Here is a 12,390-nt window from a genome sequence, read left to right as displayed (position 1 = left end):
GGCTCACCTCCCTGGAAACGTAGTTTTGAGAATAGCCAAGGGCTCTGTTCTTGTGTGTACCTTTGTCAGTCAGCAAAAAATATCCCAAAGAATTCCTTAGTGAAGGACTCAGGCCTAAGCATGCCGCATTAAGCGACCAGGGTTGCCCACAGGTTTAGGCGATTGGAGCTGCAGCCTGGGACCTGATACTTCAATCTGAAGTCTGAGATTAAAGTCTGAAGGAACTCAACAACTACAAAAAGATAGGAGGTCACAGAATGATGGCTTCTGGTGATTGGGCTCTGCAGGAGTCTGGAGACACTGGTTGTTGCCAGGCCTTCTTGTTGTTGGATGGCTCCATGTGGTGTTAAGAGCATCGTAGCAGACCTGATGGTACCCCAGGTACTACCAGGTGTTGGCAGAGAAGTGCCACCCCATCTCTAAAGATCAACTACCTCACCTGTAAAATGAGGGGCTTGGACTCAGTCACCCTGAAGTCCCTTCCATCTTAAAATTTAAACTTCTCTGAAGGAGTCTCTGTGTTTCCCTCTGCCCAAACATACACAAAATAGTCTGAGAAGGAAAGCTTTTTTCTGTAATGAATTGGAGCACTTCCCCTGATGCCTATCCCATCTTCCCAGCAAGTGATCTGGAAGCCTTTGGTGAGTCTAAACTGAGGCCAATTCCAAACGGAAAAATAGGAGTTGGGCACTTGTACTGAGTTTAGTGCTTTGTTCTAACTGTGGAGATGTTTTTGTGTCATACTCCAATAACTAGAATCTAGTTTTAACCAAAGTTGCTCATGAAATGGTCAAGTGACTTGAAAAGATTCCTGTAAAGCAGCTGCAGGTTTAAGATAATACTAACAGTGCAAGAACAAGAAAACAAGAGAGTGGCACAGCGGACACTTACTTCTTATACTCCTAGGACAGTCTTCTCAACCATACTGTGTGGTTAAAAACAATCAGGATCTCTCTCCTCAGATCTAAAAAAATGTTAACTAAAAAAATTATTATTATCAAGAATCTAACAAAAAGTTAGCCGAGAGAGTTAACATTATGAAGAATCTAGCAAAGGTAACCAAATATTTCAAAATTATCAAGAAGACTATTTGAAATACAAATCTGAACCCATTAAACCTTGCACCAAATGTGTATTACACCTTCAAGTATTAGCTAGTGATGGTAGGCAGATGCATAAGATGTATAAATAAACATGTATATCAAAGGAACATATTCAAAAATGTTTGTACACATACAATAGAATATTATTCAGCCGTAAAGAGAAATGAAGTTCTGATACATGCTGCGACATGAACGAACCTTGAAAACATTGTACTGAGTAAAATAAGTCAGACACAGAAGGATAAATATTGTATGATCCCATTTTTACGAAATATCCAGAATAGGCAAAGACACGGAGACCAGAGTTTATTAGTGGTTACTAAGGGCATGTGGGAAGGAGAAATGGAGAATTATTGCTTAAGGAACACTGAGTTTCTGTTAAGGGCAATGAAAAAACTTGGAAACAGCGGTGATGGTTGTACAACATGGGGAACATAAATAGTGTCACTGAATCGTCCATGTGCAAATGGTTGAAATGGCAAATGTTATATATATTTCACTGCAATTAAAATGTTTCCAGAAAGGGTGTACAACCAAAAAAAATTTCAAGAGCCTTGCTGTAATGATATTACCTCTGATTTTTGAGGCAAGCAGAATAAATTGATTCTCAATTTGTTAGGTACATATCTGTGTCAGACAGTAAGTAACTTGACAGGCAAAGTGACTTTCCCAAGATCTCATAGATCATAAGTGGCAAGGCCTGGATTTGAATCCTGTCTCCCAGCAGCTCTGTTTGAGAATGGGCAAGTCCATTCCCCTGCCTAGACTATTCCCCACCTATACAATGAGGGCTTTGGAAGAGATGATCTGGAAGTTTCTTCTGATTCTAACATTTCAAGATTAGCAAGTTCCCAAGAATATGTACATGGGTGAAAGATTTCAGGTCAGAGAAGCTGGTTAAGGAAACCAAGGCAGATATATGGAAAGCTAGCAAGAGAGAGCTACGGATCAGCCTTTGATAGTCTTGGAAACAATAGAGTTGACAGTGTTAGGATTTGACTGTGGAACCCCCACCACCCCCCGCCCCCCGCCCAGTGGTAATTTGACAGGCTGGGAATGGGTCTTCTCATTTGGGCCCAGGTAAGGATTTTATAAGACTATGGATAAACTGTAATAGATGCTAGAAAGATCAACATTCAGTCAGCATGAGTTACCAGAAAATGGTTTAAGGGTTTGTTCAAGTGTGGCATATAAATCTTATTAAAGTACGTACTGCAAAGGAGTGAATTACGTAACCAATAGTAGCACAGAGTAGCAAATACTTTAAAGGACCAAAAGGTTAGAGTTACTATTTGCCACTTAGATCCCAAAATGATTGTTCCAGTCCCCTAAATGCCACCTTAGTTAGCTATTTTCATTTAATAACAAAAAAGTTAAAAGCTGCAGCTTTTCTTCCTTCACCTTCCTTTATCTGCTTGTGTAACATTCACTGCATAACAAATCTAAAATATCTGGCGTGATTTTTTTAGTTTCCAAAACAAAGGTAGTACAGATAAGAAGGATGTAGTATCAAGGCAGTAGGGCTGCAAGCTGAGGCCAAGGGAGTCCTCCCAAGGAAGGCTACCGAAGGGACCCAAGCCTTGGGATGTAGCCCACCTTTCCAACCCCAGGTTCTCTAACCATATCCCTGTCAAGATCAGCTAGCTCAAAGTTCTCTGACATCACCCCCCAATTTAAGTTACACATGTACATCAGTTCTTTATTCAGTCAGTAAATAATTTGTCAGGAGCTTATTCTGTGTGGTACATGCAAATTCCAGAGCAAACATTTGGTTTGGAGGAGACTTTCTGTTGCCCATGCAGAAATGTGTCAATGAGTATATCAGCTATGCTCAATGTAAGGAATGCAGCAATAAGGGAGATGAGGTCCCTGTCTTCAAGGAGCTTATGGTCTGCTGGAGGAAAAATATTGTCCCAATAATGTGACAGCACTCAGTATATACAGAGGCAACCTAGAGGGATGAGAGTGGTAGGTACTTTTGCTGAGAGCTCCAGCTGGACCCTGCAGGATGAGCAGGTCGTTTTTAGGTGGACAGGATAGGTGGAAATTTCCAGACAGAGGGGACAATTCAGAGATAAGTATAAACTTTGTATGCGCTCCATTAAGTTTCCAAAGCTGCGTATAGTAGTTACTTGGGCTGGCATGGGTAGCACCAGATGAAAACAATTATAAATTCTTCAGCTTGTATTGGGTTCCATTTTATATCAGGTTGGGAAAGCATTCAGGCTACAATTCACTAATGAGAGAATGGAAGTCCAGAGAGGTATGGTGACTATCCAAGGTCATACAGTTAGTTGGTAGCAGGGTCAGAACTAGGACTCTAGCTCCCTGACCAGGGCTCTTCCCACCACACCCCTACTACTTATCTCTGAGTGACGCTTGAGGTTAGTTTTTTATTTATTTCATTCTGTTTTAAGTGGTGTGTCTCTCCAACAGATTCTTCTCTTGATCCCAAGCCTGGCCACGGTCCTCAGGAAGCGGTCAGACAGATCCTCCCCTGGCTGGCATCAGCAGGGGCACCTCAGTCAGACCTTGAGTATATAGTTGGTCTAAGGTCATGTTTGATGCCCCCCCTTGGCCTGGCACAAGTGCTCCTTCCTGGCAGAGTGCACTCAGACTAATTGCTTATTTTGTATCCCAGCTGCCTGACATATGCCAAACCCATGTGTTGACTCACTGGTGTCAGAGAAAACTACAGCAGGGCATTTCTTCATTGGCTTTTGTGAGCAACCTAGGGACTATAACTGACACATTTCTGTAACTCCAACATACACACAGTGCCTGCCTCACAGTAGGTGCCCAGTTTGTTGAATTAAAGGAAAATGAATTTTGCGACTGCAGGTACATAACACAGTAGAAAGAATAAAGACTTGGAATTAAGAAGACCTAGGTTTGAGTGTCAGCTCCACCAACAGAGTTCCTCGCCATGTGGCCTTGAGCAAATCTCTCTCTGAGCTTCAGTTACTTGATCGTATTTCCCTCAACAAACACTCAGGGAACAAGCCCATCCTTACCCTGTTGCTGTTGTTGTATGCCACTGAGTCGATTCCGACTTATAGTGATCTTATAGGACAAAGTATAATTGCCCCATAGAGTTTCCAAGTCTGTAATCTTTATGGGAATAGATCACCAGGTCTTTTCTTCCAAGGAGCTGCTGGTAGATTCCTCCCGCCAACCTTTCGGTTAGCAGCCAAGTGCTTAACTATTGCACCACCAGGGCTCCTTTCATGCTTACCCTACCCATTGCCATCAAGTCAATTTCGAGTCACTATGAGTGACGCTTACCCTAGTCACCCTGAAATGTGGTCCCAGCCCTCCTCTGGCTCATGTGTAAGCCTGTAAGGTAGCTATGCGAATGTGAATGATATAATTATGTGACAGCTTCAGTAGTGGACATGCTCATAAGGTGTGGAGAATCCCAGAGGAGGGGGTGATTAATTGTGACAGGAAGAATTGGTGACAGCCTCACTGAGGTGATGACAGCTTAGATGGGACTCTGCAGATGAGTAGAAAACAACACCCCCAACACTCTATTATGCTAGGACAGTGACCAAGAGAAACAAAAACACACCAAATATAGGACTGGTGATAAGAGGATCATACGAGCCAGCTGGAAAGCCAAGTTGGTGACAGTGATCTGTTCCTCCATTTTAATGGGTTCTCACCAAAGTAGTCTTCCATTATGGAACTTCACAAAGTAGCAACCATTTCTTTACCACATCCGCTGCACTGAGCAAGTTGACGGACCCTTAGTGTTGGGTCATTGGTCCAGCGATGTGCAGAAGAGCTCACAAGAGCTGACTATTAAATGTTTAAGAATCTTGCAAGCTAGTTGTTAAACATGGTCGGTATTAAAAATCAAATTCTGTAAAATTAAAAATTTTATAAACAAACAAAAAAAACCATTGCCATCAAGTCAATTCCGACTCATAGTGACCCTATAGGACAAAGTAGATCTGCCCCACAGAGTTTTCAAGGAGCACCTAGTGGATTCAAACTGCTGAGCTTTTGGTTAGCAGCCGTAGCTTAAAAACAAAGGTAGCAAATACTCAAAACTCATCACATCCTTGCTATTTTACTATAGTTACTATTACCTTTGCTCTTGAGATTATTTAGGACTGCAGCAATCTGCTCCCATAAAAGTTTACAGCCTTGGAAACCCTATGGGGTAGTTTTACTCTGTTCTATAGGGTCTCTGTAAGTTGGAACAGCAGTAGGGATAGGGTTGCTATGAGTCATAATTCAACTCTAGAGCAGTGGGTTTGGGGTTTATTGTATCTCTGTGGTGGGAATTGGAGCCCTGGTGCAACAGTGGTTAAGATCTATGGCTGCTGACCAAAAGACTGGCAGTTCAAATCCACCATCCACTCCTTGGAAACCCTATGGGGCAGTTCTCCTCTGTCCTGTAGCTTCACTATGAGTCGGAATCAACTCAACAGCGACCAGTTTGGTTTGATGGTGGGAATACTGTATAATGGAACACATCACATTAGTAGCTTGAAATTGGCTATGGTGGAAGGATTTATACCACAGAAATAGGAAAACACTACAAATTAAGGCTGTTTATCTTTTCTCTTTTTTTAAGCTGGTCGTTAAACATTTACCAGCACACCACTGATAAAAAAGTAGTATCCATTAAATCAACTGATGAAAAAAGCAAGCATCGGGTAGCCCAGCACTCACATCTTTTCAAACCTCTCTGGACAAAAGCACATGGCAGGAGACACATTTCAGAGGCCTCCACCGGGAAAACTTCCCCCTCTCCTTTGTCCCAGGGAAGCCTGCATGTGTGTTAAACTGGGCTTTCTTGAAACTGAAAATCACAGTCAGACAGAAGGAAAATGGAAGTGTTTTTCTCCAAGAGTTGATTCCTGAGCCAAATGCCTGTTTTGGCAAGAGGCCTCTATGGCCTGCAGGGGCACTGGGAGTCAACTTAATCTTCTCCAGAATCCAGAGCAATCCACAGGAGCCTGGGCTAAAATTACATCTGCTCTGGCTTGCCGAAGTGGAGGCTACATGATAGCCAAGCAGTGCTGATTTAGTGTTTCCCAATTACCAGGAAATCCCCAAAGACAGATAAATCAGAGGAGGCTGCCCCACATGTGTGTGAAGGGCAGCAGCCAGGGCAGCCCCAAAAAGGAAACCATCCCCAGAGGGCTGGTTATTGTCCAGGCAGAATCCGAAGGCACATATGTCAGGAGAAGGCTGGACAGTAGCCAGCACCAGGAGATGAGATCTGTTAGTAATTCTCTAGAAGGACAAAGTTCCAGCAATAAGAAATTCAATTTTCCTCCATTAAAGAAAGCATCTCTCAGTACCATCTGAATACAATTGCTGGAATAAATCTTTCCCATTAGCAGAGAGATAATTTCACATAAATATATCGAGAGACCTTCAGAGCAGGACTGAGAGTCTTTGCTGAGCCTCTCCCGCTTAACTTGTTTGCCCTGTAATTGCATTTAGACCGAGGGCCTCGGAAGGAAACCACTGACTGAATTAGCATTAACCAGATTGTGTGTAGTGAGGTGAGGTGGGGTGGGGTGGGGGTGAGGAGCTTGGTGCATTGTGGGTAGTTGTTCTTGCCTTCCGAAAGGACAAGCTGACACTGGTGAGACCAGCTGCCTACAAGCCTGGTGTTAATTGCTTTTCTCGTCAAACAGGGAAAAGTTTATCACTCTAGGAAAGTAGAGATGTGGATACCTAATAAAGCAGAGGCTGAGTTAGAGATCTTTTTTATGAAAGCCCATGGGTTCATTGGTAGCTCTTCTCTGAGCCAGAAAGAAAAAAGCTTTCTGAACCAAGGTGAACGGAGACAGTTGTTCAACTAGCAGAGCCTACGTTCTCATTTCAGATTTGTCCTGTCAGTGAGAACTTTCTACCTAGTACCCTAATCCCTTAGGACTTTGACACCTATGAGCTCCTTCACGTTAACCCATTGCCAGTGGTAAACAGACTCATCTAGAGCACTGGACCCAGAGTTGTGAGTTCCCAATTCAAGACCTGGTTCTACCACTACCTCTGTGTGTGACTTTGGACAACTCTCTGAACCCCATTTCCTCTTCAGAAAATGAGAGCGTTCCACTTAGTGAGTTTCCATCTGACTTCTCCAGAGACTAAGATTCTATAGAGTTGTCTTCAGAATCACCCCAAGGGGAAAAAGGGTCCCCCACCTCAACTTCATCTAGAACAGATTTTGTTTTTATTTGTTTTCCGTCTTAGAGTCTTTATAAAATGTCATCCTCTAAAAGGTTATGTTTATGAAATATTTGAAAAATGTCATTGTAGATGATCTTTAATTGTCCTTATTTGCTCAGTCCACCATTTTTTAACAATGAGCTAGTACTCGTTAGGCATAGTCTATGTACTGTGGAGAGAAGAAAAAACCTTGGCCCTAATCTCAAAGAGCTCACAATCTAGTGGAGAAGAAAAACATGTATGGTATGTTAAGGTGTCGTGGTGTTGATATTAGGTTTGGGGGACAGAGTGATTAATTCTGATTACGGGCATCAAGAAAAGCTTTAGGGAAGAGGCATCTTTTGCATCTGGGTTTTACAGGATGAGAATGTTTGGAGAAGGGTACAAGAATGTCATTCTAGGCAGATGGAAGAACATTGCACAGGTAAAGAGATTTTAAACTACATTAGCCTGGCAAGTTTGGGGAAAACAGATGGCTTGTTGCCTAGAATTAGAGGGAAAGGAAAAGGGAGGATATAGAGTTGGGGATGCTGGGAGAGGTGACAGGTTCCAGAACCTACTCTTCTGCCCTTCTCCTGTCTCTAATGCCAGGTGAGAGGAAGTACCCTCTACTTTGTTCACTTTCTTGTATATTCACTTCTAATGAAACTATTAGTGACAGTAATAATCACTGGCATTTAGGGAGCTTACTCTGTACCAGGATGAAAAAAGAGATGCTCAAAAAGTAAGTTTAGAGAGCTAGGAAGTGGCAGAGCTGGGATTTGAACTCAGGTCACCCTACTACAAAATCTACACATATAACCACACTGTACTACCCTTTGGGATCAGTTTTATCCCTTTGTCTTTAACTACTCCTAAGAGTAGTTCTCTCAGGGGAACATCCGTGCCTTAATTTGAGGCAATATGTAAAAAAGATTATCATTTATCTTGAGTGAATATCATGAGCCCCTGGATGCCAGATGTGTCCGCATGACCTGCCTTCTGTCTTCTGATATCCAGGGGTTTCCTGCCAGCCAGGCTCTGTGCATGAAAGGTCGATCACTTTATTCTCTCTTCTCTTCCCACAGGCACGCATGTGTCATTCGTGGTCAAGTGATGACATCAGATGGGACCCCACTGGTTGGTGTGAACATCAGTTTCGTCAATAATCCTCTCTTTGGGTACACAATCAGCAGGCAAGATGGCAGGTAGGAGACCTTTTGTGGACCTGAGAGAGTGAAGGTTCTGCCCTTCTGACCTCCCTGCTCTCATGGCCTTGCTGCTGGAGTAACAACATGGAAAAAGCATGGGTCTTGGATTCAGAGGACCTGAATTCAAATGTTCATCTCTACAACTCACTAGCTGTATGATGTTTTATCTGACTCTGGCCTAAATCCCTTTGACTATAGAGTAAGTTGTTTTTTCTCATCTGGTTCTCAGGGTAAGCATAGGGTACCTTGTACATATTATCCTGCTCCATGGCTTATGTTGTAAAATACAGTCACTTGGACCACTTTCTACAGACCAGACTGCTCCAGATGTCTTAGCCATTCCTGTTGTGTGGTTTACATTCTGCCACCTAGGTCTATGAAAGTGACTATCAGCCTGCTATTGGGTGATGACAGAATTCTGATGTTTAAATTCATCGGAGAAATATCAGTAAAATGACGAACAGCTTCCTTCATAGCCCCAGCTTGTCTATTTGTTAGCTATGTGTCCTTAAGCAAATCTCCTTACCTCTTTAAGCCTCAATTTATTCATCTATTGAGTTGTCCTAATATTCTCTCCCTTGCAATTGGTTGTCAGAACTAGATGATATGATGGATGGGGATGCACCTTCTCGTACCAAAAAAAAAAAAACCAAAGCCATTGCTGTCGAGTCAATTCCAACTCATAGTGACCCTAGAGAACAGAGTAGAACTGCCCCATAGGGTTTCCAAGGAGTGCCTGGTGGATTTGAACTGCCAAGCTTTTGGTTAGCAGCCATAGCTCTTAACTACTATGCCACCAGGGTTTCTGCACCTTTGCATAGTATAACTCAGTTCCCTGTTCCACTCTGATTATTTCTAGTGTCTGGCACATTGTACATATACAATAAACATTAGCTGTTTATTAAAGTTACAAATTATTCAATGATAAGAAGGTGATGGTTAGAACAGGCAATGAGAACATTTTGGAGAAAGGGGGAAGAGGAAAGTGGAATATTTAGGCTGTCAGTGGTGACAAGTCCTCTATTTTTAATAAAATCAGGTGGTGACGGTCCATCTGGCTAAGTGTGGGCCCATAAGGTTGATTTTCACTCCGTATTGGAAATTATGCTCCAGGCTGATTGATTTTCGCACCTCTTTAATCCAATATCAGATGTGAACATGGCCCGGCTGAGGTGATAATGAAGTAGGGGCTCATCTGTTTGTAGACATGTGTGCCTCTTAGATAGAATTGGCAAGTTTTGCCTGGGGAGTGCCATCCTTTCCCCTCCTCTCACACCATGTGAATGGGGAAGGAGCCAGCCAGAAGAGGTTGGTGGCCAGCCCTTGGGGTAATCTCGCCTGGTCAGTCCACTGCTACCTACCCTGCACACACTCCTTCCCAGGGAGCACCTCAGTGCAGACTTCCACTACACCATGAGGGAATCTCCCTCATTATGTTCTGTCTTTTCTACCTGCAAGTTCTGGGCTGCCTGCTTTATGGAAATGGCAGGTATGAGCATCACAGGCAACAGGTATTCTGACTACATTATTTCCTGCTGCAAAACAATCATCAAAAAAAGTCACCATACCCCCTCCCGGCCTTTTTTTTGCCATGAAACTTATCACTCACCCATGTGAGATAGCAAACCATTAGTCCTCACACCCTGCTCAGCTTGGTTAGGTTGAATCCATAAAACACACCAGAGTCTTGTATGTCCCTTGAGAAAAGTTCACTGTCTAAAACATCCAGGCATTGATTTCTTCTGTTTGTGCTACCCCTTCAATTTCTGTTCCTCCTTAAGAGCATGGGAAATCCTTGGAGGTACATATCAGCCATGTTTCCTACATCAGCTTCCTAAATAATGTCATAGTTGCCACAATTGCTACAAGTTGGAACTTGAGTTTCAGAACAATTCATACCAATGCATTACGAGGCTTAAATTTTCTTCTCAACTAGATATAGCTTAATGTATAAGAAAGGCAATACTTGTTCTCTTAGTGTCCGAAGATCCCTGTTTGTTATATGTGAAGGGGTAGCTAAAAAGATAGAAAATAGAAGTCATGAAGAAAAATTAAAAGAATAGCAGACAAGAGAAGCAGTTCAGGCTCACTGAATTAAAAAATGGGATTATACAGAGCATGCTGCCTAGGGAATGTAGGGGGCACTGTGCTTTTCCCATTCATTATCCCACCTACCTAATTAATAACCCTGCCAAGTGATTAGAGTCACCAACTTCATTTTACAGATGAGGAAATGGAAGCTCAGAGAGGTGAAGTAGCTCACCTCTGCAATATGTAGCAGTGCTCAGACTGGTCCTAAGCTTTTTGGGCTTCATCTGAGAACCAGGCCTCGCCTGGGGGGTTGGAGTGACATTCAAATCCACAGCAGGGTTTTCCCCTCCAGATGAGCAGGACTGGCCCCAACCCATTAAACCCCAGCTCTTGGCAAGGCCAGCTGACCTCAGCTTGCTCACAGCCTTGAGAATGTCTTCATGTTTGTGTCCCTCTCTCCCCACACTCAGCCTCTCATGAAGGGAACCCATAAAGCAGACCAAAATTCTGTTTGACGGTTCTATCAAATGATCTGTCACACACACACACACAAAATCAAAGCACAGATGCTGTTCAGCTCTGTGACAGAAAAGTTGTTCTCTGGGTATTTCCCCAAAACCATGGATATTCTCCTGGAAAGCCAAAACCTGAAATCTTGGTTCAAAATGCACAGCTTCCCTGGTGTTTCTCAGTTATTACTTAGTAAAGAATGGTGAGGCCCAAAGCACAGGTCCTGAAGGGGCTGAATGAGGAGCAGACAAAACAAGTGAGGAGTTCCTACAAAGGACAGGAGGAAACAGTCAGGCTTTGGAGCTTAGGAACCCGAAGCTGGGGATGCCGTGTTGTAGGAGCAAGATTTGGCACCAGGACAGGGAAGTTCATTGCAAAATCCTTGCAGTTTTTCTAGAGGTGGGAAGAGCAAGCTGGAGCAATAGGCCTCCTCCCGTAAGGTGGGTTTATCAGGGATAAAGGTGAGGGCCTGCATCAGGATCTTCGAAACCAACTGCACAGGTGAAAGTTGGGTTGATTTGCAGTAACAGCCAAAGTAAGGAGGAACTTAGAGGGATTAGTGGGCAGTCAGAAGACATTAACAGTGTCTCCCTCCTGTGTTCATTCTCTAAACTTTTAATCCTCAAACACTCAGCTAGGTTCTGGGAAGGATGAGAGGAAACAGACAATATCTGTGTGCCAGAGAGCTAAATGAGCCATTATGGTGCAATGTGATGTGGGCTGTAAGAGGGAGTGTACGTGGTGTGATGGGAACCCAGGGGAAAGAGCTACAATTCTGACTGGGTAAAGTTGTGATAAGAAGGTGAAGTTTGAGTTGTCAAGTTTGATAGTTAGGAGGAGATTTCCATCCAGAAAAGCAAGATGAGGACAGGTCTTAAAAATGTACCCTAAAAGTAATAGCTAAAAGCATTCTTGCCAAAGAGATGCCTCAGCCAGGGAGTGACATGTGGACAGAATCACTGTTTCCAAGACCTGAAGGTCTGTCAAAGGGCACAGGAAACAGACTAGTTTGAAGTAAGCCCAGTGGGTAGAATCAGGTCCTAGGAATAAGGAAATATAAGACGAGGGACCCAGGCTCAAGTCCAAAAATAAGCTGTCTAACCTTCAGAGCTAGCCAAAGATGAGACAGTCCTCTGTACAGCAAGCAGGAACTAAATGGCTATTGATGGTGATTCTGTAGAAGGGACTAAGGCATCAAATTGGGGAAGGGGATTTAATCAGATGACTGCTAAATTTCCTTCCGACAGCTCAACTGTTACTTAATTTTAAACTTTCTGGTTTGTTTGGGGTTTTCTTGATGGGGAGGAGAAGGAGGACACAAAATTCTGGTCTGAGATCTTGTTCCACACTGAACATAAGAT

At 43.2% G+C, this 12,390-nt stretch overlaps 1 protein-coding gene across 1 annotated transcript in view; it reads left to right on the top strand.

Moving 5' to 3' along the window:
- The window catches only part of TENM4 (teneurin transmembrane protein 4), a 259,651-nt gene that overhangs the window by 168,494 nt on the left and 78,767 nt on the right, over positions 1 to 12,390 (top strand). The window contains exon 13 of the mRNA XM_064288757.1: positions 8,366 to 8,485. Within this exon, the coding sequence (XP_064144827.1) occupies positions 8,366 to 8,485 (120 nt within the window). The remainder of the gene's footprint in view (positions 1 to 8,365; positions 8,486 to 12,390) is intronic.

This window comes from Loxodonta africana, chromosome 7, assembly GCF_030014295.1.
Source record: "Loxodonta africana isolate mLoxAfr1 chromosome 7, mLoxAfr1.hap2, whole genome shotgun sequence".
Lineage (NCBI taxonomy): Eukaryota > Metazoa > Chordata > Mammalia > Proboscidea > Elephantidae > Loxodonta > Loxodonta africana.
Note: the sequence above shows the minus strand (reverse complement) of the source record. Positions and strands in the feature narration are given on the sequence as shown.